At 41.0% G+C, this 26,187-nt stretch overlaps 1 protein-coding gene across 1 annotated transcript in view; it reads right to left on the bottom strand.

Moving 5' to 3' along the window:
- Window positions 1-21,199, bottom strand: part of gucy1a2 (guanylate cyclase 1, soluble, alpha 2) — a 28,075-nt gene extending 6,876 nt beyond the window's left edge. Inside the window, exons 1-7 of the mRNA XM_058079316.1 lie at window positions 20,148-21,199; window positions 15,134-15,195; window positions 14,883-15,007; window positions 13,808-14,712; window positions 8,501-8,713; window positions 6,148-6,420; window positions 4,676-4,819 (exon numbers count right to left, since the gene is read on the bottom strand). Of these exons, the coding sequence (XP_057935299.1) occupies window positions 4,676-4,819; window positions 6,148-6,420; window positions 8,501-8,713; window positions 13,808-14,712; window positions 14,883-15,007; window positions 15,134-15,195; window positions 20,148-20,459 (2,034 nt within the window). The 5' untranslated portion in view covers window positions 20,460-21,199. The remainder of the gene's footprint in view (window positions 1-4,675; window positions 4,820-6,147; window positions 6,421-8,500; window positions 8,714-13,807; window positions 14,713-14,882; window positions 15,008-15,133; window positions 15,196-20,147) is intronic.
- Window positions 21,200-26,187: the final 4,988 nt, after the last annotated feature.

The following is a 26,187-nucleotide window of genomic DNA, read 5'->3' as shown; positions in this document are numbered from 1 at the left end:
AAACCAAGAGCCAGTATCGGTAGAGAAAACAGAAATATAGCGATCATTACATGGGTAGGACGCCAAAAGCACATCAATGAGGTTGATTTCCTGCTGTACTACATGTCGTACAGTAAATGTATCTGGATTCTGGACTATTATCATATTCTAAATATACATAGTACACACCTAATTTCAGTTTTTCAGATGCTTTAGTGAAATAAACACATGTGAATGCATACTAAAAAAGAGCAGGTTATACATGATTCAAAATGGTAATGGATTTATTTCATTTGAACATGCATCAGATTACAATTGAATGCATCCCATAATCAGTTCACAGTTCCACATATCCAAAAGGAGTAGGAAGAAGCAAAGCATATTAAATCCTACCCCTCCATCTGGTACTTTTACAATCAGTAACTGTTACATTTGTTCACTTCCTGCTTTCCATAATACAGTTTAAGTTTTTTTTTTTTTTTTTTTTCTTAAGCGTTTGATGCTGACGCTCTACTGAGAACCTACTGAAGGTCCAACAGTGCAAAATGTAAATTTTTGCAATTTTTCAACTGGTCTTTGATTTTATTGTATTCAGGCATGTAATAGGGCAGAAGGAAAGGAAATGGCAGTTACAATCAGTAACTGTTACATTTATTCACTTCCTGCTTTCCATAATACAGTTTAAGGTTTTTTTGTTTGTTTGTTTTTTGAAATAATGTACCTCATACCGAAGTACGAGGTGATATGACCATACAATGACATAGTATAAACATAGTATAAACATCAACTGCTTGTATTGTTTCTTGAATTGGCTCATCGTTGTGCATTGTTTGAGTTCCTTACTCAATCCATCCCATCCATTTGAATCCATCCCTGATGCCGATGCCTCAGCTATGCATCGACTCACAGCACACACATTGGCATCTAAAGTAGTAAACCGACGTTAAAACTCAATGTGTAAATTCCCTGCTAGTTATATTTCTCTGCGAGTCTGGATCTCAACCTCTCCCAACACTCACCCTTTTTTTTTTTTTCTCCCTCTCAGCTCTCATGCTAGTTTGCATAACTGTGCAACACCGGCTAGCGTTGAGTGCACTCAGTGAACAGCATTTATCAAGTGTCAATTATGGCCATAACGCTCCTTTGGACCAACAGGAAGGGAATTGCACAGGCAAGGGCGTAGCAAACACGTACTATAAGCTGTGAGGCAATAAGCACGACAGGTGAAGAATGGGAAGAGAGTGACATGTACGATGAGGAAAAGACCGAGACGGAAAATGGAAGAGCAAGCGTGCCGGCCAAAAGCGCTTGGCAAGGCTCTTCTATTTTGAGACAAATGGAAAGCACAGAGAACCTCTGTGTTGTCTGTTAATCAGCAATTATGGCCGTGCTTCTCTCGCACACACATATTGTTTCTGTGTAATCCTTTTCATGTATTTTGTATACATGGGTTAAAACCAGAGAGCATAACAATCACAAGTAGATATACTCCATATTGTCTTTCTTATTATGATATCTGCTATTGTCTAGCACTTCATTACGACGACCGACTGGCAGCAGCTCTTATCTTAAACTAATGCCGTGTAATGAACACATTGTGCTTTCTTCTGCGTTTTCGCAAATTAACAGTGAATATGACAAATATTGCAATATGTAATACAAGTTAACAACAAAGTGCCGAGTGTTACTTCCTGAGGTGTGATATTAGATTAGACGTATTGAAGAAAAACACCTACACACAGGAAGAAAAATCATTCTTTGTCACAGTAAATGTTACTTTAGTTCAGCATTTCTGAAATAGTGGGGCGAGGGAAACTGTCGGGGGGGCGAAAGAGGCTTTCATTTTAATGCAGACCTACCAACATATACAAATTTATAGTACTCAATATGCAATACACTCGGATGTGCTCCATTTTCCTTGGTTTCAGTTTCAAGCTCAATCTGTACAGCACAGATAAATGAATAAATATTATCAGTTCCTCTATTATTTCAAATCAGAGGAGCACGAAAACAATTCGGTCCCTTAGGGGGGCATGACAGAAAGTAATTGAGAAGCACTGCTTTAGTGATACATGGAAACCATGTAAGAAAACTGTTGTTAATATAAATCAATCCATCCATTTTCTACGCCGCTTATTCCGCACTAGAGTGGAGGTATGCTGGAGCCTACCCCAGTTGACTTTTTGTGCCAAGGGGTGTGGCACACTCTGGACTGGTCGCCAGCTAATTGCACATATAAACAAACAACCATAAATATTCATACCTGTGGACAATTTAGAGTCGCCAATTAACCTATGTAGCATAGAATGTTTTGGAATGTGGTAAAAAGCCGGAGTAAGTCTTCCACATCTCCTGACTGTGTGACGCTAACCACTATTTACTTATGAATACCAATTAAAATCTACTAGAAAGTTCATGTCCATGCCTGGCAGGCATGGCTGCTGGGCATTGTGGGTAAAAGCTAAAATATAGCTGTTTGTTGTCTTAAAACTGTATTTGGTACTTGTCTTATTATTTTGAGTGTCAATGTGCTGTGTGATGTGCTTAGCGTTCTTTATAAGATGATACTGTTCGTCAGACTGTTATATTGAGTAATTACCTCCTGAGATTTCCGATGGTTTCACAAGCTCCTCGAGAGCGCTACTAATAAGATGGATCCACATTACACACAAAGAGCAAAACGTAACATTTGACAATCATTGCAAATTGCAAGGCAACATACTGAGCATGTAGTATTGCCTTCAGAACAAACTCATTTTATGTATTCAATTTACAACACTGAGCCATAAACTTTGAGCTATGATCTTAGTAATGGTAATGGTAATGGTTTTATTTCATTTGAACATGCATCAGATTACAATTGAGTGCATCCCATAATCAGTTCACAGTTCACACATGTCCAAAAGGAGTAGGAAGAAGCAAAACTTATTAAATCCTACCCCTCCACCTGGTACTTTTACAATCAGTAACTGTTACATTTGTTCACTTCCTGCTTTCCATAATACAGTTTAAGTTTTTTGGGTTTTTTTTCTTAAGCGTTTGATGCTGATGCTCTACTGAGAACCTTCTGAAGGTCCAACAGTGCAAAATGTAAATTTTTGCAATTTTTCAACTGGTCTTTGATTTTATTGTATTCAGGCATGTAATAGGGCAGAAGGAAAGGAAATGGTGGCACATCACACCTGCATCTCATTATCATCAGAATCATTTGAACTCATGTATGCTTAAGCAATGCTGGACTTTCCATTGTTTGTATATTTTATAATCGCATTTTTTTAAGGTAATATGACAAAGAACGAGAACAGGAAATGACTCCTTTGACAATGTAGGACAGGCCTACCTACGAGGTTACTATGTACACATTCACACACATCCATGGACATTTGGCCATCTAATCACAGATTGGAAACAAGATTAAATGAATGAAATATAATCACATTCAATCCACTCACATGTTGTGCATTGCGCTGCTGTTCGTCTCATTGTGTTTTTAAATGAAAAGTCTCAGGCGGTGAAGCTTGTATGCGTAAAATACATGACAGCATTTAAGATGCATCGTGTCTCCTGCCTTTTCCATTAATATTCCCTGAACCATTTGCATAGAAAATGTAATCCAACAAACGTTCTGCACTCTTAATAAGAATTACTGTATGATTCATGGGTTGCAATGCATTGACAATATTTCCTCATGTTTACACGTACAAGCACAGCAACTAAGATTACGGGGTGTTTATACAAAATAGTTTCCGCATAATAACACGATACATTTTGCCGCCATAATGCCGCCTACAGAGAACATATTAACTCCTTATTTCTAAAATCACAAATACTTAAACTTGAAATATGATCTCAGGGAAGAACTACATTTGAAACACTTAAATACTAGGACTACGTTAAAAAGCCATAGCATTTCAGTATGGGGAATCAAACTATGGAATGGATTGAGTAAGACCCTCAAACAATGCACAACGATGAGCCAATTCAAGAAACAATACAAGCAGTTGATGTTTGCTAAATACAAGGATGAAGAGTCTTGAACCAGTCATGATGTGCTATATATATCACTATATTGACACTTACTATGGTACCCATTATGTCATTGGATGGTCATATCACCTCGTACTTCGGCACGAGGTACATTATTTTATATAAAAAAAAAAAACCTTAAACTGTATTATGGAAAGCAGGAAGTGAACAAATGTAGACCAGTTGAAAAATTGCAAAAATTTAGTTTCAGTAGGTTCTCAGTAGAGCACCAGCATCAAACGCTTAAGAAAAAAAACAAAAAAAAACTTAAACTGTATTATGGAAAGCAGGAAGTGAACAAATGTAGCAGTTACTGATTGTAAAAGTACCAGATGGAGGGGTAGGATTTAATAAGCTTTGCTTCTTCCTACTCCTTTTGGACATGTGGAACTGTGAACTGATTATGGGATGCACTCAATTGTAATCTGATGCATGTTCAAATGAAATAAAACCATTACCATTACATTTTGGAGAAGGACAGGATGGTCGTTACTGTGTACCGTTTTCTAATATTGTCTTTATGACGGAAAAGATATTTTGAAAGTTGGATGGGTAAGCCAAAAAACAGCTCTTGACACTTATTGATGTCAACCTCGAGGAAACAGAAGTCGGACAGCTTGCAGTACTATGGTGAAATAGATACTTCTCTCTGTACTTCAACTACACTCACCTTGATAGGCTTCCCATCAGGCGTCAACACTTCCTCAGAAAGTTCCATCATCTTCAGAGCCATGTGTGCAATGGGCCTTGCATGACTCTCAACCTTCTTGTGAAGACCTCCCGCCACACAGTAGGCGTCACCTATGGTCTCTATCTGTGGGAAAAATCAAGGTTGTTTTTTTTATTGTAATTAATACATTTTAAAACAACGGGCTTGATTAACCTATATGATCGTAAGAATTGTCTTCATTTTGTTCTTAGATAGGTTCTTCTTGTCAATAAGCTGCAGGTGTCCACGTTGTCACATGGGATATTTGCATAGAAACACACACTATAAACCTTGCAATCCTACACTTGATGTTCGCAGCATCACTCTTTAAGTTTTTTCAGGAGTTGCTATGGTCCAAGAAATACGTACAGTATATGATGTTGGAATTGCACTGCTGCGGTTTTGTTCATGTCACACACTGTGGAGATGCTATACTGTGACTCTGTCTGCTGTCATAAGCGACAGGTGTGGCTTGCCATATTTAGTTACCGCAGTTAACACATTATTGTTGACAGCCCTGAAAGTTATAATTTATAACTGTACAGTTGTAGGAAATCTACTCGAAATTATTTTTGTTCAATTTGAGAAAACAAATTGATTATTCTAGCACTCCATTTTGCCCCAATTTCTTCAAAACATGATTAATCACTACTGTGACTTGTTGCAGAATGATTTCCTTCAGTCAAACTAGTATGCGTCTTAAACAAACAGGCCCTTATAGAAGGGAAAAGAGCAGACACAAGGCTAGAGAAAAAAAAATGAGGTGAAAAAGAAACACAGGGGGGAAAAAAAACTGCTCTCATTGAGCGTTCCAGTGGCTAAGTCATTTAGACAGTAACCATGACGATGTCATCACACGGGTGCCTCAATTTCCTCACTGTGTCCACCTGTGTTTGTGTTATATTTTACACACATACATTCTTCTTTCCCACATGCGTACTGTACATTTACTCACAGTAGATAAATCTGCTCGGAGATTGAGAAAGAATTTAGTTTTAAGGCCAAAACGCTGCCATATTGTATACACACAGACATAAGAACACTAAAGGCTGAGTTTGCAAATGCAACACGGCCAAGTGTGCTATTTTAAGTCATCAAACTGTGTTTTTGTCATACCCATCAGTCCACGGGTGTCCAAAACCTTTCCCAAGAGGGCCTCATGTAGAAAAACGTAAGGATGAAGGAGTCACTATGAAACATTTGGGGCTTAAAGATGCTAAAACCAAGCCAATGTAGATCAATCTCTGAACAAAACATCAATGCCATATTTGTGTTATAGGTGACAAAGCAAATTAATGTAATATGTGTCACTAATAATGAATTAGTTTTATTTTTTAAAAAGTTGATAAAAGTTGAAGTTTAAAAAGTTGGCCAAAAATGACACCCCTTAGTGTTTTATGGGAGTGATGCATCGATCATTTTTGTCTACTGACCTTATAAACATCCAGAATGCCACACTGGTAGTCGAAACGAGTGTACAGCTCATTCAACATGGAGATGACCTGCATAGGCGTGCACTGTGCACACACAGCAGTGAAACCCACGATGTCTGAGAACAGCATGGTGACGTCATCAAACTTTCGAGCGGGCACCGGTTGACCCTGCCACAGCTTCTGGGCCACATCACCTGGAAATATGGAATAAAGGAGGTCCACGGTTCTTCTCTTTTCCTCCTCCAGCGCCTGGTGGGTACGCTCTAATGTAGCCTAAAAGAGGAGGATGAGCAGGAAGGAGTACAGATAGAGAGATGAAGAGGTTTTATTTGGGGTGCTTTGCTTTGATGAAGGCACTGATGACAATGATACTGGGATGTGGGAGTTATTGCACCAGATTAAAACCGCTGCTGCATGAAAATGTATCTGCGTGTTAATATGATTTTTTTTTCAGTGTGTGTGTGTTTGTGTCTGCATGCGATTATTTGTGTCTGTGGGCGGGCTCCTCTGAGTCTGTCTGATGTAGTGCTCTACTACCGTTCATCCAGGCAAGTTGAGAGAAATACATCTATTTATGAGAGCGGCCTGGGGGAGTAGTAACAGAGAGATGATGCACAGAGCAGGGTCATGGGATTGGGTCAGGACCTAGTGACTTGCTCACGGATGCTTTGAAAGCAAATTAAACGAGCAAGTCCCAGGAGCTTCGCTTTATGCAGTCTGTCTGGCAATGGTGAGATTTGACTCATCAGTAGAAGTGATGCAACAGATTTACCAGAGTTGCTTGACAGAAATGTACATGATGGGGACCACGCCACATATCAATAACTCCATACTTATATACACTCTCGGTATGGATTAAAAAATTCAAAATTTGTCTCAATATTTGCACAAAAACTAAGCTGCCATGAGCGATAAGATTTACTGACGTCTCGTATCAGTATCGTATTTTTGTACTCTCATCAAAGAATGATACGAAGCATTGCTAACAGGAGAAAAAAGATGATAGCTGACAAACAATATGTAACATGTAGCCTCCTAAAGGGCAAGCAGTAATCCCTCTGCACATCTGTCATGGTTACGTGTCAATTTATTGTTGATGTCCGATGAAACTGTGTCTGCCTTGGTTGGGTACTGCATGGTGCGCTAACTCTTAAAAACTGAATATTCCGCCCACTTCCTGCTCCGAAGCTGCAAATCACGCCCAATACCAGACGGCGATGAGTGAACGGCTTGCAATACATTTTTAAACTGATATAATTACTTGTTCAATATGTTCTTTTAAACCATTATTGGTAACATCTTCAAGGTTAGAGAGAGCACCTTTAACTTCTGCAACAGTAGCGTCTGCAGTGAGGGTATACATGTAAATATTGCAATGGATTTTCATGACTCTCCTATTTATCTCACAACGGCTAGCAAGATATACTTCTACAAAGCTAATTTATTAAAGCAATTTGTTTTTGCATTTGTTTGTTGTATGTCATCACTCACCTTCAATAAAGTGAATGGAGGAGGCAGACATGCTTGTTTTGAAGACAGTTGCAATTTTTTCACGATTTCACAATATCCCCATTCAGAAGACGCATTCAAATTGTGGTGTAGTAAAATATAGTATTCTACCCTGGGTACTGGGTACATTTACTGGGTAAATGTCAGTAATGTTACTTCAATGTTCGGTGAGACAAGCACCTGACTTGATTGGATTTATTGCAGGTTTGGAATATCTCACAACAAGAATAATAATAATAACATTCATTCATTCATTCATTTTCTACCGCTTTTTCCTCACGAGGGTCGCGGGGGTGCTGGAGCCTATCCCAGCTGTCTTCGGGCGTGAGGCGGGGTACACCCTGGACTGGTCGCCAGCCAATCACAGGGCACATATAGACAAACAACCATTCGCACTCACATTCATACCTATGGACAATTTGGAGTCGCCAATTAACCTAGCATGTTTTTGGAATGTGGGAGGAAACCGGATAATAATAACATAATAATTGTAATAATTACTGAACCCCAGATGTTACTTCCTGTCGTCACATCACACCTGAGCACAGGTTTTATTTATGACTTAAATGGCTTGTTGGTTGTATCTGCTATTTTTGGTACTATGAGTGTAAAGGTGACTAATATTGGTGGTATTCATTTCTAGAGGGCTATAATAGTGTTAAAAACCATATTTAGAGATCCACATAAGGATTATCATGAGACAGTTTTCAGAGTTCTAATTCTAAACTGTATTCTAAACCTGAACAAATCAAACATGCAGCAGCGGGTTGTGTTCAAAACTTGAGATTCCATTCTAATCAAATTCTAATTTAAAAAAAAAAGTAAAGACCGATCATGATTCTACCTTTAGTTTGTCCATTCTCTTTTTGAGGCCATCCTGAGCTTTGGCCTGCTCCCCCACCAAGATAACGTCCCGTGTGGCATCATGGATGGGAATGTCTGACAGGTGAAGGCCCCGGCCCATGAGTTCCTCCAATTTGTCAACACGTGGTGAGCCCAGAAACATCAGGGAGGAGGACTCGGGCACATGGATCATCTGACCCTTCAACTCCATGACCTGGCCATTAAATGACATGAAGACATAAATGAATGGCATGATCAATGACAACCAATTCTTCATTTTGATTTATGTCTAATCATTTCTTGATTTATGTTGAGATACTTAGAAGTAACACCTATGGAAAGGCAAGTTTATTGCAGCAACATTGGTGGTTTAGATACTATGACAAATGCCTTCAAGCAAGGCTTAATGTATAATGCATGTTGGCTGTAGTGGAGGGAAAGCTTTTAAAAGCGGGTGTCCTACTTAGGTCGGACATATGTCCATCTAAATATCTAATATCTGAATCACACAAACGTCTCAGTTGAATGTTGCTATATGGTTGCTTTGCCTAAGCCTCCTGACAAAGTCAAGCACATCTCATTCCAAAGACATTTCATCCCAAGAGATGGGGAAAAACATTCCAACCCTATGGAATAGGAATACTCACAAAATGAAGTTGCAAACTAGATTAGACTACAAATTCTGTTAACCAGCCTCAGCCTCCGTTTCTTCCTTCTGTTTACTTGATCTCATTCTATCTTCACCTGCTTTCCACACACAAACTTGCTCTCTCTCTCGCTCTCTCTCTGTCTCCTCCATCCGCTCTATATCTTTCTCCGTAGTGTCAGCTAGATTATTCCGCCGGTGAGCACACTGCAGCCCTGTTTTATTTATAGCACAAGGCTCTCCTCGGTCTGCATAAAACATACAGGCTGCATTACACACACAAAGACATATTTTTGCTAAACAGAAGCCCACAAACACCAGAGAGATGTAAATTTTCCAAGAAACACCAACATGAAAAAAAACACAAACATATGCACACATGGAGTCTGGACCGCACAGCATTGACGTTCCAAGTGGACACCCTAAAAGGCATTAAATGATTAGTGGGATGTACTCTTTGAAAGACATGTCCACACGTACATACACAGATGAAGGCACACACTGTGAACTCTATTAGGAGCATACATACATATTGCTGCATACATTGTCAGATAAATGCAAGCAGTCATGGTTTCGTGGAATTTAACCTCACAAAATACAGTATATAATCAGTGAGAATGACAGCAATATGGGATAACGTTTTCTGAGGTTGTGTCAGGTCAAGTGGGAGGGCTACCCTCATACGTGATGATGATCATCTCCATGGAGACAGTAAAATCAGGAAAGTGAGATATAAGTGAAACAGTCATGTTGCCATGTCTATCTTCCTTGTAACCGCCTCCATCTCTTCACTGTGTTTTTATTCGCAAGGATTTCACCGAGTACAGGAGTTACTGGAAAACATGGTGGACACAGATGTTTACCTGAACTAGCTCTCCTTTCGGTGTGCCCTTCATATTCATATTTGTACAAGTAACAAAGTTAATAAAAGGGAATAGTCGTCCAGATGTGCTAGGTTACTCCTTTATATTTGGCTTAGCAAATAAGGACAACATAGCAGATATTGACATTACATCACATTAAGGCTTCTTTAACATGTGCTTGACTGATGTTAATGTTTTTATTGACTGAATGGCTCAATGGGAGTCTGAAATGTTATGTATAGATATTGCATCATCTATATGTTCCAAATCTTCCTGAACTAGCTACCTAAAAATGAATTACATTCATTATGAACATAGTTTACACAAACAAAACTAAAACAAACCTGTATAACACAACAAAAACCATCCTAAAAACATATTTAGATACAGTTTGAGTCGTCAAAATAAATAATTATGTAAAACTGTAGATGACAGCAGAAAATTGTCAATGTAAAATTTTGATTCAATATACCTTAAAAAGTTTGAACATAAAAATTGAACGATGTGCCCTGTGATTGGGTGGCGATCAGCCCAGGGTGTACCCCGCCTCTCGCCCCAAGACAGCTGGGATAGGCTCCAGCACCCTGACCCTCGTGAGGATAAGCGGTAGAAAATGAATGAATGAATAAAAATGGAACGTTCATTCTATACGAATACAAAACGAACGTAATCGACCTAAACAAACACAGGCAGAGAACTAAAGCACAAAACATGAGTGATAACTTTGTCGTGAAAGTATATTTCAAGGTGAACATGAGTGGGATAACACAAAACATTGTAAGCTGAGGACAGTATGTCATCTTCTACTCCAGTATGCAACAAAGTGGATACACTAAACACTTCAAGGTCAGGATTTTGTTAACTTCAGTGCAGCTTCAGGATGTAGTGAAGTGGACACATTAATATCACATTATGAAGTCTTATGACGCAATTGTGTTTTGATCCGATCTGACAATTATGGATCAAGTATAGAATTAGAGCTTCTGCTTGGACTGTCAATTTAAAAGCTAAGTTGATTGGTCATAGAAAGTGGGGAGCATTGATGAAGGCCACTGTGTAACGCTATGCCCACATGTTGTGTTGACCAGACAGAGCCAGCATGCCCACTCCAAAAGAGTGTGAGTTTTTGTCTCATGAAGGAGTGACTAGTTGTCCTACACCACACAATCACCAAAGGGTTTCGGCAATGAAGAGGACAACTCAAGCTAATGTGCCTCGAGACGAAAGTCACTCAGAACGACAACAAAAGGGATCGAGAAGAAGGAATTATGAAGCTGGTCAACTGTGAAGAAGAGGACGACTTTAGTGATTGTAGTTACCAGAAGAAGGATGAGGACAGCGATTAATGGCTTTAGATTATTATTTTCATTCATTCATTTTCTACCGCTTATCCTCACGAGCGTCGCGGAAGTGCTGGAGCCTATCCCAGCCGTCTTCGGGCGAGAGGCGGGGTATACCTTGGACTGGTGGCCAGCCAATCACAGGGTACATATAGACAAACAACCATTCACACTCACATTCATACCTATGGACAATTTGGAGTCGCCAATTAACCTAGCATGTTTTTGGAATGTGGGAGGAAACCGGAGTACCCGGAAAAAACCCACGCATGCACGGGGAGAACATGCAAACTCCACACAGAGATGGCCGATGGTGGAATTGAACCCTGGTCTCCTGTGAGATCTGCGCGCAAACCGCACATCCACCGTGCAGCCCCAGATTATAATTTAACTAGGCATATTAGCCGCACTGTTGTTTCAAAGTCAACTCATTCTGTATATATATATAAATATAATAATATAACAATATAATTATGGGAAATTATAAAGAGTGGGACAAAATATTTGCAAGTTAGAGAGAGTTAGTTAGTTGGGGGTTATGGATAGTATTTTGTAAGCAACAGACTCATTTGCATGAACAAGCACTGGGCAGCAAATAGTCAATGAGTCAGCCTCTCTAGCATTACGGGCGTGCATGCACACACGCACACACACACACACACACACACACACACACACACAAAAAGCTAATGCCTTGTCAGACCAGGAGTATACAGTGGATCCCCGCATATTCGCGATTCAGCATTCACGAAGCCAAAAATTACGTATACGTATCTGAGGAGTTGAATGACACTTCAAAATGATTTAAACATACAAATGTATATTTTTTGTTTCTGATGATTATTGATAATTATCATAGGAGGTCATTTTTTTCTGGAGCGGAGAGATGCTCATCTTGTTGAAGCACGCTCTTCTCTAGCAGATATAAAGGTTATCTCGGAGTGTGTTGAACTAACGGCACATTCCACTTTTGAACATCACCATACCTATGTCATTCTGGTATACTGTATATCATCGCTCCGCTAGTATTATATTATGTACATGGGAAAATTGACTGCAAAGCATGAGATAATGCAGTAGATTGAAGAGACACAACATGACTCCAGTGCCCTCCTTGTGTTTACTGGTACACAAAAAGCAGGGGCATAGCGAGGTGGGATTTGACCTTTTCTGTCAGGCTTTGGATGTCTCTTGTACAGCCAATGTCCCTGGGTGACAAAAGGAAACAAGAACACACACACACACACACACTGTAGCCTACAGCATTGGGGGAGTGTCGCACTATTTACTTTGGCCTGTCACCTTCTCTTGCTGCTCTTTCTAGTGAAAATGTCAGCCCATCCCTCTTTTTCGCTCTGTGTTCTCTCTATATTTCTTGCTTCCTTGCAGAATCCATGTGGTACATGGAGGAGAGAAGACCCCTAGCTTTGGTCTGGGGAAGATGTGGGCCGCAACACCTAATGTGTACCGCACTGTGACCTTTTTAAAGTACAAAGCATATGAAAAACACCCCAATATAAAAAAAAAATACATTTTATAGAAAATAGTTATAGTTTGACATGCAGAAAACAATACAAAACAATTATAAATGATAAACTAAATAGATAAATGAAAATTTAACATCACTTTGAGTTAGCCAAACAAATGAGCATTAAGTGGGGTTTACACTTAAACGAATTATGCCTCCCAATGATACGCATCATTTAGATGGTACACCCAAAAAGTTGATGCAAAAGTTCGGCACTTGGAACATAATTTGTGACCGTAAATGGTGCACATTGGCATGAAATGCCATGCTCTTGCATAACTTAGTTTCACCTAAGTCAAGAATTATGGAGTGTACTATACAGTACACCCAACGCATATTATTCCCGCATGGGTATGCATTGACACCACTGCTTCCATTATTTGGTGGCGTGTGACACCACTCTATAGCAGGCATCAACCATAGCTTCATTGATCACTGTATTTGCAACTCCAGAGAAGAAGCTCTCATTGCAGAGAAGAAAAGTTATGTCGATATTAGCTCACAGCTGCAGAAAGGTAATGCTGAACGAGTAGGAAGAAGGTATAAGCCTAACTAGAAAGAAGAAAGCACGGACAATGTGGGTGAGGAAATGATTTCGAACATTGTGGTCGGTTATTAACAGAAATGGGAAATATGAAATGATCCCCATATTCCCACATCCAGCACAACACCAATAAATCGCCATGTTAGTTCTCGTAGCCATGTAAATATTCATTCAGACTGTTTCAATCAATAAAGAACCAGATATAGAATACAACACAAATTGATTCATTTATGGATCATTTGAGCCAGTCCTCCAACAACAGTCTGGGGATGTAACACGTAATGGAATGACGCCCATTAATCACATTAATCTTTTTGTGATGTGAAACAAAGACTGCAAAATCAATACATTTATTTGAAGCAATCAATAATCATATAGTTATCCTACCTTCTCCTTGGTCCCGGCTTGTGTGGTGTCCGGCTTGGTACGGATGGTAAAAGGAGATGCTAGCCTCAGTAGGATACGCTGGAATGAAGGCTCCATCTTGGGTGAGACGATCTCAAAACAGTCCTTAAATAAAAGACTCCGATGAGGTTCGATGCGAGCCTGCTTCCGCAGTCCCTCTCCAAGCTGAAGAAGTTCCATACGAGGGCCCAGAACAAGGTGAAACGGAAAGGCACGGCAAAATGTAGCCAGGCTAATACGCAGATCACTGGGGTTGGTGGAAAGCGAAAGAGGGGCCTTTTTGGAACACACTGGGGCAGCGTTTGGAAGGAAGTGTGAAGGACATGTTTCATGAATTTGGAAAGACAGACAAACCGTGGGTGCAGAGGTTGGGAAAGTTGAGGGAGGAGACGGAGAGGAGGAGGGTGAAGCAGATGGGGATGCAGATGGTGTGGGTGTGGTGGAATCACCATCACTGTGTTGTGCATCTTCACTGGGCAGTAAGGGAGTCAGCGGTGACACTTCTTCTACTTCCACTTCTGAATGAAAGATGCGTTTGGAAACAGCTCTTATCAGCCCAGGCATGACCAGTCCCACCACGGGGGCAGGATTGAAACAATGAAGAAGCAGTGACTTCCCCCTGCCATCTTGTGCACCGTGCTCTCTTGCTTTGTCCAATTTCCTACGACCTTTCTCTTCCTCGCAGGGATCCTTACACTGAAAGGTAGGGCTCTCAGATGAGGCACGGCGACCTGTGGAGGTTCGAATGTGTTCCAAAATGGCATCAAAGCCATTAAAAAAGTCCTGAAGGTTGCTGCCTACAGCCCTGAGCACGCGTTCGTTTTCTTCAAAGCACAGGCCAAAGAACTCCTCACCAAAATGCTCACGCAGCTCAAAGAACGGTACTCCTGAGACGGGGGGACACAAAAGAAAATGATATAAGCGGCGTTTTTTGGAAAGTGAATTAAATACACTCTATAAATGAAAGTATTGCGACACTTGGTCACAAAATTGTAACATGTCTCACATGTGGATACTGCATGCAATCCTTCAAAATACACACACACGTACATCTTACCCAATATAGTGGCCATATACTGTAGGATTTGAAGAACGCCTTCTTCTGAACCACAATTTTCTAAAAACGGGCACTTCTCCTCCTTACTTTCGCATTGCTGGTCCCCTCTACCAGAATCTGGACACCTGTGGATAACCCAAGCAGAAACTATTAAATGGCTGTAGACAAGCAACAACATACGACGTTATTATAAATATTATTTTATCTATTATTTTATCATAAAGACAGATGATAACCTCAAAGAATCCTACCTGATCTCTCGTTGTCGGTAAAACTTCATAGTTCTCTGCAGAGCCTCTTGAACAGTCTGTGTCTGTAAGAAGTTAAAACATGATGCATTTGCTGCACAGAAATCGCGTACAAAATATAACCTGCTTATCAATCAATATGTATTATCGACAACATAATCAACAGCATCTCTGTGTGGAGTTTGCATGTTCTCCCCATGTACTCTGGTTTCCTCCCACATTCCAAAAACATGCTAGGTTAATTGGCCACTCCAAATTGTCCATAGGTATGAATGTGAGTGTGAATGGTTGTTTGTCTATATGTGCTCTGTGATTGGCTGGCCACCAGTCCAGGGTGTACCCCACCTCTCGCCTGAAGACAGCTGGGATAGGCTCCAGCATTCCCCACAACCCCTTGTGAGCTTGGATAGGCATGCCCGCGACCCTCATAAGGATAAGCGGTACAGAAAATTGACTGATGGATGAATGGATGGAAAACACCACACTAGCATGCTAAAGGAAGCTTCCATTCACTCTCCGAGGTGCCGCCACCCTTCATGGGTGTTTGTCACCATTTCAACCTTTAGTGTTTATAGTGAGAACGGTCCGCCATGTAAATACTTCCCCACATGAACCTCTACTAACGAACTACTAATCACTGCTGGCTAGTGTGTGTGTGTGTGTGTACTTGTGTGTCAGCACAGCTGGTATATTTTGCACATCTGACAGAATAGGCCCAAGAAGGCGGGTCCAATGAGATTATGTGTGATGTAGCTCAAATGCGAGGCTATAGTGACAATACTAGAACACAGTGTGCCAGCTGGAGAGGTCATTCCGAGGCCTCCACCCACTACGGACATTTACAGGAGCAATTCGAGAGCGCATGTGTGAGCCGGAGTGAATGTGTGTGTTTACAGAAACAGTGGAGGCAAGACAGAAAGAGACAAGTGAGAAACGGACTAGTTGAGGAAAAATTATAGGAAGCAGAAATGAACAACAGCGTGGATGTAAAGATGTAATTTCATTCAAATGCTGCACTGAATTTTCACAAGGCTGGATACACAGAAGATACACTTATTGCAGGGCCTGAGAGCTAAAAACACAGTATTAGACTTTCAGCTCCCCTCCCCGACTTGTGCACACGAACAAAACTGAAATGTACTTTCTCATGCCTTTGACTGTGTCCTTGACTCAGCAAGTAATTTAGCACAGAGCATGCGCAGGTTTGTGTGTTTGTCACAGGAACCGACTGTTATCTGCTGCATACACGTGTGCAAACATGCACATACATCATCAATCAGTCTTACAAACCCAAGGCATATTTACTCACATACAATGTGGTAGATTGGCCTTGCTCGGTTTCACACGTGTGTGTATAGATAGTAGCAGAGCAATAAGGGCCCCAACTGAGACAGTTGAGAAAGTGCACACATTTATAGAACAAGGCCAATGATGACAAGTGTGTAGAATGAAGAAGTGTGACAAGGATAAGTACAATTTAAAATTAAAAAAAGACATCTTGTCCTCCTGACACAATGGTGTCCAGCCTATTTTTTTATTTGCTCTGTTTATTCTCTGTACTTCACAATTTGTTGGATCATAAGAAAACTGACCAAAATTTTACTGAAAATTTCCCAGACAAAGACCGTTTCTGCGTTTTGTGGCTGAAGGGTGACAGCGATGGCAACAAAAGTGGTACACATGTGTCTGTCCTGGCTACTCAGCGCAATATAGCTAAAGCAACCATAAGCTGACATCTCTAAGAAAGCATTTACGCCGCAGAGTCAGCTGTGTTTATGGTTAATGTGAAGAAGTAGGGTTGGCATCAACAAACGTTCATTTCATTTTTGAAAACTTTAATTCCTATGTTCGAAGATTGACCAGGCCACCAGAAAAAATAATACAGAATACCAACGAAGAAGTGGCCAATGAACACCAACACAAATTAAGCGTGTTCAACCATTTCAACCGGACCAAATACATTTCCGTGATACAGGATTCAATGTTAATAAATTGAATATTTTTCATAATTAGAGCATAGAAAACCTGTTTATGACGTTCTAAATACGTTTTTTCACATTATTAGAGTCCTATAGACATTAAATAACACATCTATAGTCGTCTTTGAACTCTTATTATTCATTGTTTACATCACATTGCGCAATTCTTGTCCTGCAAGTACACGAGACGGCCACTAGCTAGCGGGTTAGCGAACTAACCAGTTTTACAAACTTAAGAAGCCAAAAAATTACCACTTCCACACCAAATGGGAGAAGAACTTTCACTGTATCGGGCATGCCTTGGCTGACTACATGTAGTGTTAAGGTAATGTAATGTAAGATAATGTTTCAGAGTTTTTGTTTCAACTCAGTTCGATATATATCGTATATTGATATTCAACCTAAATATATTGGGATATAAGTTTTGGTACATATTGTCCAGCCCTGCCCACGACCTTAGTGCCGCTAAGCGGCATCGAAAATGGATGGGGTTACAGCTAAAGCTTCATGAGGGAGACAGTTTTACTCTGAAATTGATTATTTTGAAGAATGCTTCAAAAGTTGAACAAACCAGACCCATGTGAGGGTCTTTCTTCTTCATGGTTGCAAAACCAAGTGATCTGTTTAGTCAATCGGAACAACTGTTTCGAACAATCGGGTCTAAGAACTGAGGTAATTGCAGTTACAACTTGTTATTTTCCTGAATGTAAAAGGTAGGCAATCAATTGAGGTATTTATTTGTCTTAAGTGGTGATGCACCCGGTGACTCATTGGGACTCAACCCTATTATTAAACACACTTGCTTCACACTTTTTTAGCTTTTGTGGAACACGCTGAAGCTTTGATCAATGTCATGGATCACTAAGCTGATGAAACAAAGAGGGGGTTACAGAAAAAAAGAATGTTTGCTCACATGTAAATATGTGTGTGTGTGGGGGGGGGGTGTCATTGCTTCTAGGTCAGCATGGTCAGGGAGTGAAGACAGCCGCAGAGAGCATGCTCTGTTCTCTCTGTCACGGTCCATTGCAGTCAACAACAGGCACCGCCGCTGCACGCAGCCACTGACTATACAAGCGGCAATGGTGTGTGGGAGAACAAAACGATAATAAACAGATACAGGAGTAGGTGAGTGAGTGAGTGAGTGAGTGAGTGAGTGAGTATACACTAAAATATCAAACGATGTCTTCCTGTCCTGATAAGAACTCAAGTATTTAGTACAAAACGTGTCAACATTAACATTTTTGAGATTGCTTGAAAAAGATTCTTTATCTACTTTAAAATAGTGGTAGTAGTTTTTACTGTGGTAGTTTTTATCTACAATTATTATCACAGAATGTGAATATGTGCATATAGTAGTTACATTGTATTAATTGGCCTTTATAGAGTTTTTTTATGATGAGAAAATTGGATTTTTGAAAACAAACAACAAAAAAAGTGGAACTTTTTCAAAACATTATGGTCTAACATTTTGGTCTAAAAGCTAAAATGCGTTCAATTACATGCCATAAGTCTTCTGGCCATGATTCATTCATTCATTTTCTACCGCTTTTCCTCACAAGGAGCCTATCCCAGCTGTCTTTGGGCGAGAGGCGGGGTACACCCTGGACTGGTCGCCAGCCAATCACAGGGCACATATAGACAAACAATTAACCTAGCAATTTTGGAATGTGGGAGGAAACCGGGAGTACCCGGAGAAAACCCACGCATGCACGAGGAGAACATGCAAACTCCACACAGATGGCCGAGGGTGGAATTGAACCCTGGTCTCCTAGCTGTGAGGTCTGCATGCTAACCACTAGACCGCCATGCCGCCCTTTCTGGCCATGATAGGGAGACAAATTTTATTAGGGTTAAAACTTGACAGCAGCAAGAAAACAGAGCGCTGTGGAAAAGTGGACACTATGGACTATTAAAAACCAGCATCCAGAGCTGATCCAGACAGGGTAATGTTTGGTCATTTTTGGCCATATGTCATGAAGACTTCTGAATACCAAGTATGGCCATAATATCACAAATCTGCCCAGCCAATGAACAACCTATCATGGTTAAATTGCTTGGAACCTCAAATGATCATCCATCCATATTCTATGCCGCTTGTAATCACTATAAGGTACGGTGGAGCCTCAGCTGACTTTGGCCTAGACTGGTCGCCAATTGCTGGAATCCTCTTCCACTCCTCCATGACAACATCATGGAGATGGTGGATGTTAGAAAAAAATCTATTTGAGGATGTCCCACAGATTCTCAGCAGGTCTGTTTCACACTGTTTCTGTTTTATTATTCTAGAATTCCGCCCTGTGGCCCAGTTTTCAAATGCTTCAGAATGTCACTGTATGTTGGTATGTTTGTTTCCCCTCGCTAAACCGTAGCTCCCCAGTGCCAGCAGCACTCATGCAGCGCCATACCATGACACTCCCAACCAAGTTTATCTTGGTTTTATCAGACCACAGGACATGCATCCAGCAACCTATGTACTTAGTCTGCTTGTCTTCAATAAGATGTTTGAGGGCTTTCGTGTGCATCATTTGAATAGGCTTCCTATTCTTTTGGGAGGCGGCCATGCAGACCAATAGGATGCAGTGTACGATGTACGGACTCAGCACTGACAGGCTGACCCGCCACCCTTCCAACCTAAGTAGCAATGCTGGCAGCACTCATACGCGAGTGCCACCTGTCCTGTTACAGTGCTGTGGTTGTGTTTTACAGTGTTGGCAATCTTCGTATATAGCCCATCACAACTTAATGGAGAGAAATGTTATGTTTGTTGACTTAATGTATATTCCAAGCTTATCTCTTGTCAGCTGTACCTTGCATGCTTGATATACATTTGACAACGTTATATAGACTACAATTAATTTTAATGATGCCTTTAAGTGTTGTCTTGAACTTTGGAAACAGGTGATTTAAGGCTTCATAGCCTATTTGGACTATAAATAATATAGCTGACTTTAATGTCTATTCAGCGTTCATTACCTAACATGTCTATACGTTAACAACACGTGTACGCATTAAAAAAAAAACACACACACAAGGCCTACCGTGGGTGAGGTCAGCCGCCTTAGGCTTTCTCCAAGCGAATCCAAGTTCACCCTCCTCCTTCTGGTCACCCTTTTGTGGGACACGCCGACTCCCGGCTTCTCCTCGCCCCCAGGACAAGCCAGCCTGTCGGCGGGGCTACGGCCGTTCCAGAGAAGCGATCTGTGGGAGGAGAAGGGGCATCCTCGGATCTCCTCGGCCGGTTCCAGGAGCCCACCGTCCCCCGCGTCTCCTACGGGGCTTTCTAGCCCGCAATCGGAGCCCACCGAGCTGCTGAAGGACTCCGAGGAGATCTTGCGCGACGACGAAGACATGGTGGCCAGGAAGACGACGTTGAAGATTGTGGTGGTGATGAGGTGATGAGGAGGATGCTACAGCCAGGTCCTTGCCACGTCCACCTATATAATAAGGATTCATCAGATGGGGGGGGGGGGGGGGGGTGAGGTGTGTGTGCGCGCGTGTTAGGTCTGTCTGTACAATTATGTATGCATAGTGTGTGCGCGCGTGTGCGCGCGCTCAGGTGAGTCTGTCTGTGTATTCAGCTGGGGAGGGAATAGGGTTGGGGGGGTTCGACCGAAAACCGGAGCACTAACGGCACGCAAACATTTATGTAAGGAGGTCGAGGGAGTCGCTCTCTTAAAAAAAATGTCCTCTTTTACCTCCTTAAAATACGCCAAAGAGACGCTGGTGCTGTGTAAAAAAAATACCCTTTAGCATATTTTGCTAAGCAGTTCAAGCTAGCTTAAATATGGTGGAGTCGACACTATTAAAAAGCAAATGTCATCATATCTAGGGGAAAAAATGTCGATAAATCCATCACATGTATACTCTAACTATATAATTCCGATATATTTTTGGTTTGGTTATGAAAAAGGAGAAATGTGATGGTGTAAAAAAAAAAAAAAATCCCAGATGCGCGGGCTTTCCGCGCGACTCGTCTCTGCGTCAGCAGCGCTCCTATATGCGTCCTTTTAAATCACATGTTCCACTTATGTAGCTCCGTGCGCTGTGTCGACTCGTCACCCGGCCGTCCTTGCTCGGAATGCGGCTGTCCGAGTGGCGAAGGCGCGAGGTGGATGGAGAGAGAGAGAGATAGTGCCGGCAGAGAGAGCGCAAGCAAGCAAGCAAGCAGGGAGGGGGCAAATGGACGCGTAAGCTCCGCGCGCACGGCGCGCTGCACTCCAACGACCAATCAGAACGAAGACGCACACGTCTTCCCATACAACACCTGCAGATGTGCGCTCTGGTGCATGTTGTTTTACTAGATTAGTTTTTAATCAATGGGGTGGAATGGGGTGGGTCACTGTTCCAAACCAGAGAAATGCACCTTTGGATGAAAGGCTGTCTCCATCACATGCATGTTTTAAACATGGGGGACTACAGAAAACCTGCACAAGGAAGAGGACGACATGCAAACTATTATTGTGATAATTGTGAGTCTGATATTGTACTTGAGTACAAAGCATTATATTGGAACATCAATAGTCTCATAGTTTAAGTGGAAGTCAGTAATGGCAATAGCTTGGTTTATCCACTTTCCACTGTCTCTGTTATCGTACGGCCAAACATTGTGTCTAACAAACTAGTCTTCGTTCCGACTATAGGATGACAGGTCTCGAATGCCCAAACAAAGCAAACACACGTTTGTGACTGTTTGTCTCTGTAAAGGATTGATAGTGGTTCTGGGACACCATAGACAGATTCCTGCCATGAGTAAATTTTTTGTAGTTAGAAGTCTTTGTCTTTCGGCATTCTCTTCTGGTCTTCAGCAAGTAGTAATAGAACAAGATCATATAGAAATGTTTTCTTTGCAATGAGATCTTCTTCTCTGGAGCTAAACATCATGTAGGTCCCCTGAAAATAGATGAATTCAAAGGAAATTGGAGTGTACCATCCATGTATTACCACAGCAAACTGCAGAACAATGCAGTTGTTGAAGGTGGCATTAGTCCTAACTAGGACTTAAGTGCCCAAACAAAGCATCTACATTTTGGCAGCTGAATCTCTGTCAAGAATAAATAGCAGTTGGGACACTACAGACAGATTCTGGCCAGTGAATTCTTTAATCATCTTCAGTTATTTTTAACTCAGTGTGTGTTACTTTTCTTCCTGTTGGAGTAGGATCTATCCAGGTATGTACTCCCAGTGCAGTGCAACACCAAGAGCTAGAATTTGTTTTCTGATAAGTGTCTGTGTTTTTTTTTGTTTTTTTTTTACTGTGCATGGTTGCTAAATAATCATGAAGCCAAAGAAAGTTGGAAATTGTACTGCTGTGGAGCTACGGAATCCCGACAGTGTACGTGTGATTGCAGCAGCAGAAACTTGTGTGAGCAGAAAAGCATTGCCTGTGCATTTTTAGATATATTTTTTTTTAGGTATTGCAAGAATTAATTAATGTTAGCCTAATTGAGGCCCGACACCAATAGACATACAGTGTAACACTGTATGCATTTGGTAAGGGACACTTTTATATTAGAAATAAGGATGACAGAAAGCTTCATCTAAACTACAACGTTAATTTAGGATGCAACGGGAGCCACCCCTGAGACTGTATACAAGAATCAAATTCTATAAATGTTATGGCTGAAATTATTCCAGCTCCAGAGCTCATATGTAATCAGATCCATCACCATGACAACTGGGCAGACTCCATCTGCTGATGAAGCTTAAGGAATACAGTTAAATGGGAATTGAAGTCTTGCTTTGAGATGATGTGAGATGCATTGTAGCAACACTGCTTCTCCACGCTAAGAGGAGCCAGATGAGATAGTTTGGGCATTTGGTCAGCATATCTTCTGGCCACTTTGGACCTCATGCGACCAGTAAGCGGGGAAGACCCTGGACATGTTGGAGAGACTTTGCCAATCTGGGAACGCTTCCACTGGGAAAAGCCAGACAAAGAAGCAGGAAATCTGGGCTTCTCAACCTCGGATTAGCAGAAGAAGATGAGTGGATGGGAAAAGATGGATGTGTTTCTGCTAGTGTCCCCAGTGTGACTCTTGCTTGGATATTCAATCGGAACCGTGAGGCGTTTGGGAACATACAAACCCATAAGACCCAGAATGAGTTGGCCAAATTTAAACAAGAGACTTAGATCAAGTAATAATGAGTCTTTAGTTTTCAAAAAAACACGTCATAAATAATGACGGAATGCGGATGATTCCGATGACTTAATCCCCGTTGATGCATTCAACATGGGTGTGCAAGGGCTAATATGGCTCTACGGGCTGATAACAGATAAGCTGGCAGTCATCATGCACGCTTGTTTGCCTCCCATCAGAGAACAGGGTGATGCTCATGTTTGGCACTAATCACAACCATGACCTTGACCTCCGCTGGCAGAGCATGTCTGTTCATTACGAGCCCCCAAAGGGACGAGCAGGCGCAGAGGAGCTGGAACGAGATGTGATGCATCATGCACACACACACACACACACACACACAAACACAACTCGCTGTAATTTCCTGGAGGTACTAATTCATTTGACTTTCTGGAGCGGCATGAACTCAACACATTGCATACTATGTCACCTCCTTCTCTCTCTCTCTCTCTCTTTCCCGCTCCAAAACACACTCGGTCTTTTCTATTTCCTTATCTGGTCGCTTGCTCTTTGCAATCAAGGCGCCATCCATCAGTAATAACATGGGCATTTAATAAAGCCAACGCTACAATAGCATAAATAATGTTTCACAGAAGATAAGCCGACTAGCTGCCTTGAGCTGGCAGTCGGCCATTTATAGCCGCGTGCAGACAGAGCAATAGCTCAGTAACTGTGCTATCATGGAATTAGAGAGGAAGGGCACCTCTGGGCATTGTGGTATCATTCGATACGGACATCTGACATGGATGACATTAGATTTTAATAATATTATGTATGGAAGGAATGCACCGTTATGAGAACCTGAGAATGCATTAAACTAGTTGGCGGCATGTTGGCCACACAGTCAGGCGATGGGGAAGACCTGGGTTCGAATCCTTGCTTGGCCATTTGCATGTTCTCTATGTGGACGCACAGGTCAAGGCAGCCATCAAATTGTGCATCACATGCACAATTCAATTTTTTCTATTAAGCGGCAAGGTATATGTTTATTGGTTTTAGAACGTTCATAATGTATTTATAAAATTTTTAAAATTGTGGCTGCAGCAGAATAATGTTTTTGTTTTCATGGAGAAATCTGCTTTGGTTAGAGTTCGTTTTGGTTTGAGTCTGGCCTTCTGGAATGAATTTATGACGTTAATAATAAATTCATTCATTTTCTACCGCTTTTTCCTCACGAGGGTCGCGGGGGTGCTGGAGCCTATCCCAGCTGTCTTCGGGCGAGAGGCAGGGTACACCCTGGACTGGTCGCCAGCCAATCACAGGGCACTTATAGACAAACAACCATTCACACTCACATTCATACCTATGGACAATTTGGAGTCGCCAATTAACCTAGCATGTTTTTGGAATGTGGGAGGAAACCGGAGTACCCGGAGAAAACCCACACATGCACGGGGAGAACATGCAAACTCAACACAGAGATGCCCGAGGGTGAATTGAACCCTGGTCTTGTTAGACAATATATTTTCATAATAATGATTCGATCCGTATCATGATTTGTGGTTGACAATACAATTCAAGGATGATATTGGCTCATTTAGAACGATATGATCTGAAATGGTTCAGTGTGCTTGTGAAATAAATACCTCGATACTGGACAGTAAAGGAGAAATTTCCTAGATTCCTGTTTTTTTTTGTAAGGGTATAAATGAATTATGGATATAAACAAACAAGTAAACAACAATTCATGTATCAAATGCATTCATATTTAATTTGAATTTAAAAAAAATTCAGGTTGAATCCTGAAGAAAATCTTGAAAATTATCAAGGGTGCCCAAACTTTTTCCTACCTCCATATCACACAACAAGACAAGATTGGTCGTGCACGCCTAATAAAAAGAATGTCAAAGCAGTGTGGGCGTTCCTAAAATAACACCAGAGATGTGTGTGCACGATGAGGAGACAGCAGAGAGCGAGTCATATTGCGGTCTCAAGTTATAAATCAAATCCCAGCCAGCCTAATTGGCCATAACCACACATCACTCCACGCCACTCTGCTACTATGATCCATAAATCCTCACGGGCACTTGTGCAGCATAAATAACCTGCTGTACAGTCCCGGGAGACATCTTACAAAAGGGAAACCAGTTAAAGACCGGACCGCTTAGATGGTGTGATGGCGCTGCAGAAACAGACTGACGTTCATAAAGTAACCGAAAAGAAAGTTGCGAGTTTTCTTAAAGCATGAATTTTATCAGCCTATACAACACCTATGTTTGTTGTGCTCTTTGTTTTAATGCATGTTTATGATGTATGTATATGGAATATTGTGTCACTAAAAATTATGGTGTGGATAAATTATCAGTACTGGACATGGTGAAGGGGTCAAATGAAATTATTACACGTTAGAAACAAATAAACCTACAATACCAGTATGTCAGTTTCACAGTAAAACAGGATGCAACGCCTCCTCTGGGAAATTTGTTTTCCGTTCCTTTTTGTATCCTTGCTAACTTCACCTCTCAAAGGAAATGTACTTATAACGAAAAAGGTTAACTTACCGTTATTGATGTGCGTAATTAATCAAATGAACAGAACCTAGCATTTCAACTGACATTTAGCACTCTTTCAAGGGAATTCATCAACACAATGGTCGCTTTTTCAGCATGTGAGGAAGAAACTCCAAAATCTAGACCAGGGGTCTCAAACTCACGGCCCGCGGGCCGCATTTGGCCTAGTTTGAGGACCCCGCCTTGATATGAAAGTTTAATTTTTTCCATCTTATTTTGTGTTGAAAAATAAAAATTAACATTAAACATTTATTTAATAATTTAAATAAAAATTAATTTGTTAATTTGTTTCACTTGTTTCATTTGTTTTTTGATTTGCTTATTTATTTTTCCATCTTATTGTGTTGAAAAATAAAAATTAACATTAAACATTCATTTAATAATTTAATATATACAATTTAATTTATAATAAATAATTTAGAGCTTTTGCA

The sequence above is a fragment of the Doryrhamphus excisus genome, chromosome 8, assembly GCF_030265055.1.
Source record: "Doryrhamphus excisus isolate RoL2022-K1 chromosome 8, RoL_Dexc_1.0, whole genome shotgun sequence".
NCBI classification, from domain to species: Eukaryota; Metazoa; Chordata; class Actinopteri; order Syngnathiformes; family Syngnathidae; genus Doryrhamphus; species Doryrhamphus excisus.
Note: the sequence above shows the minus strand (reverse complement) of the source record. Positions and strands in the feature narration are given on the sequence as shown.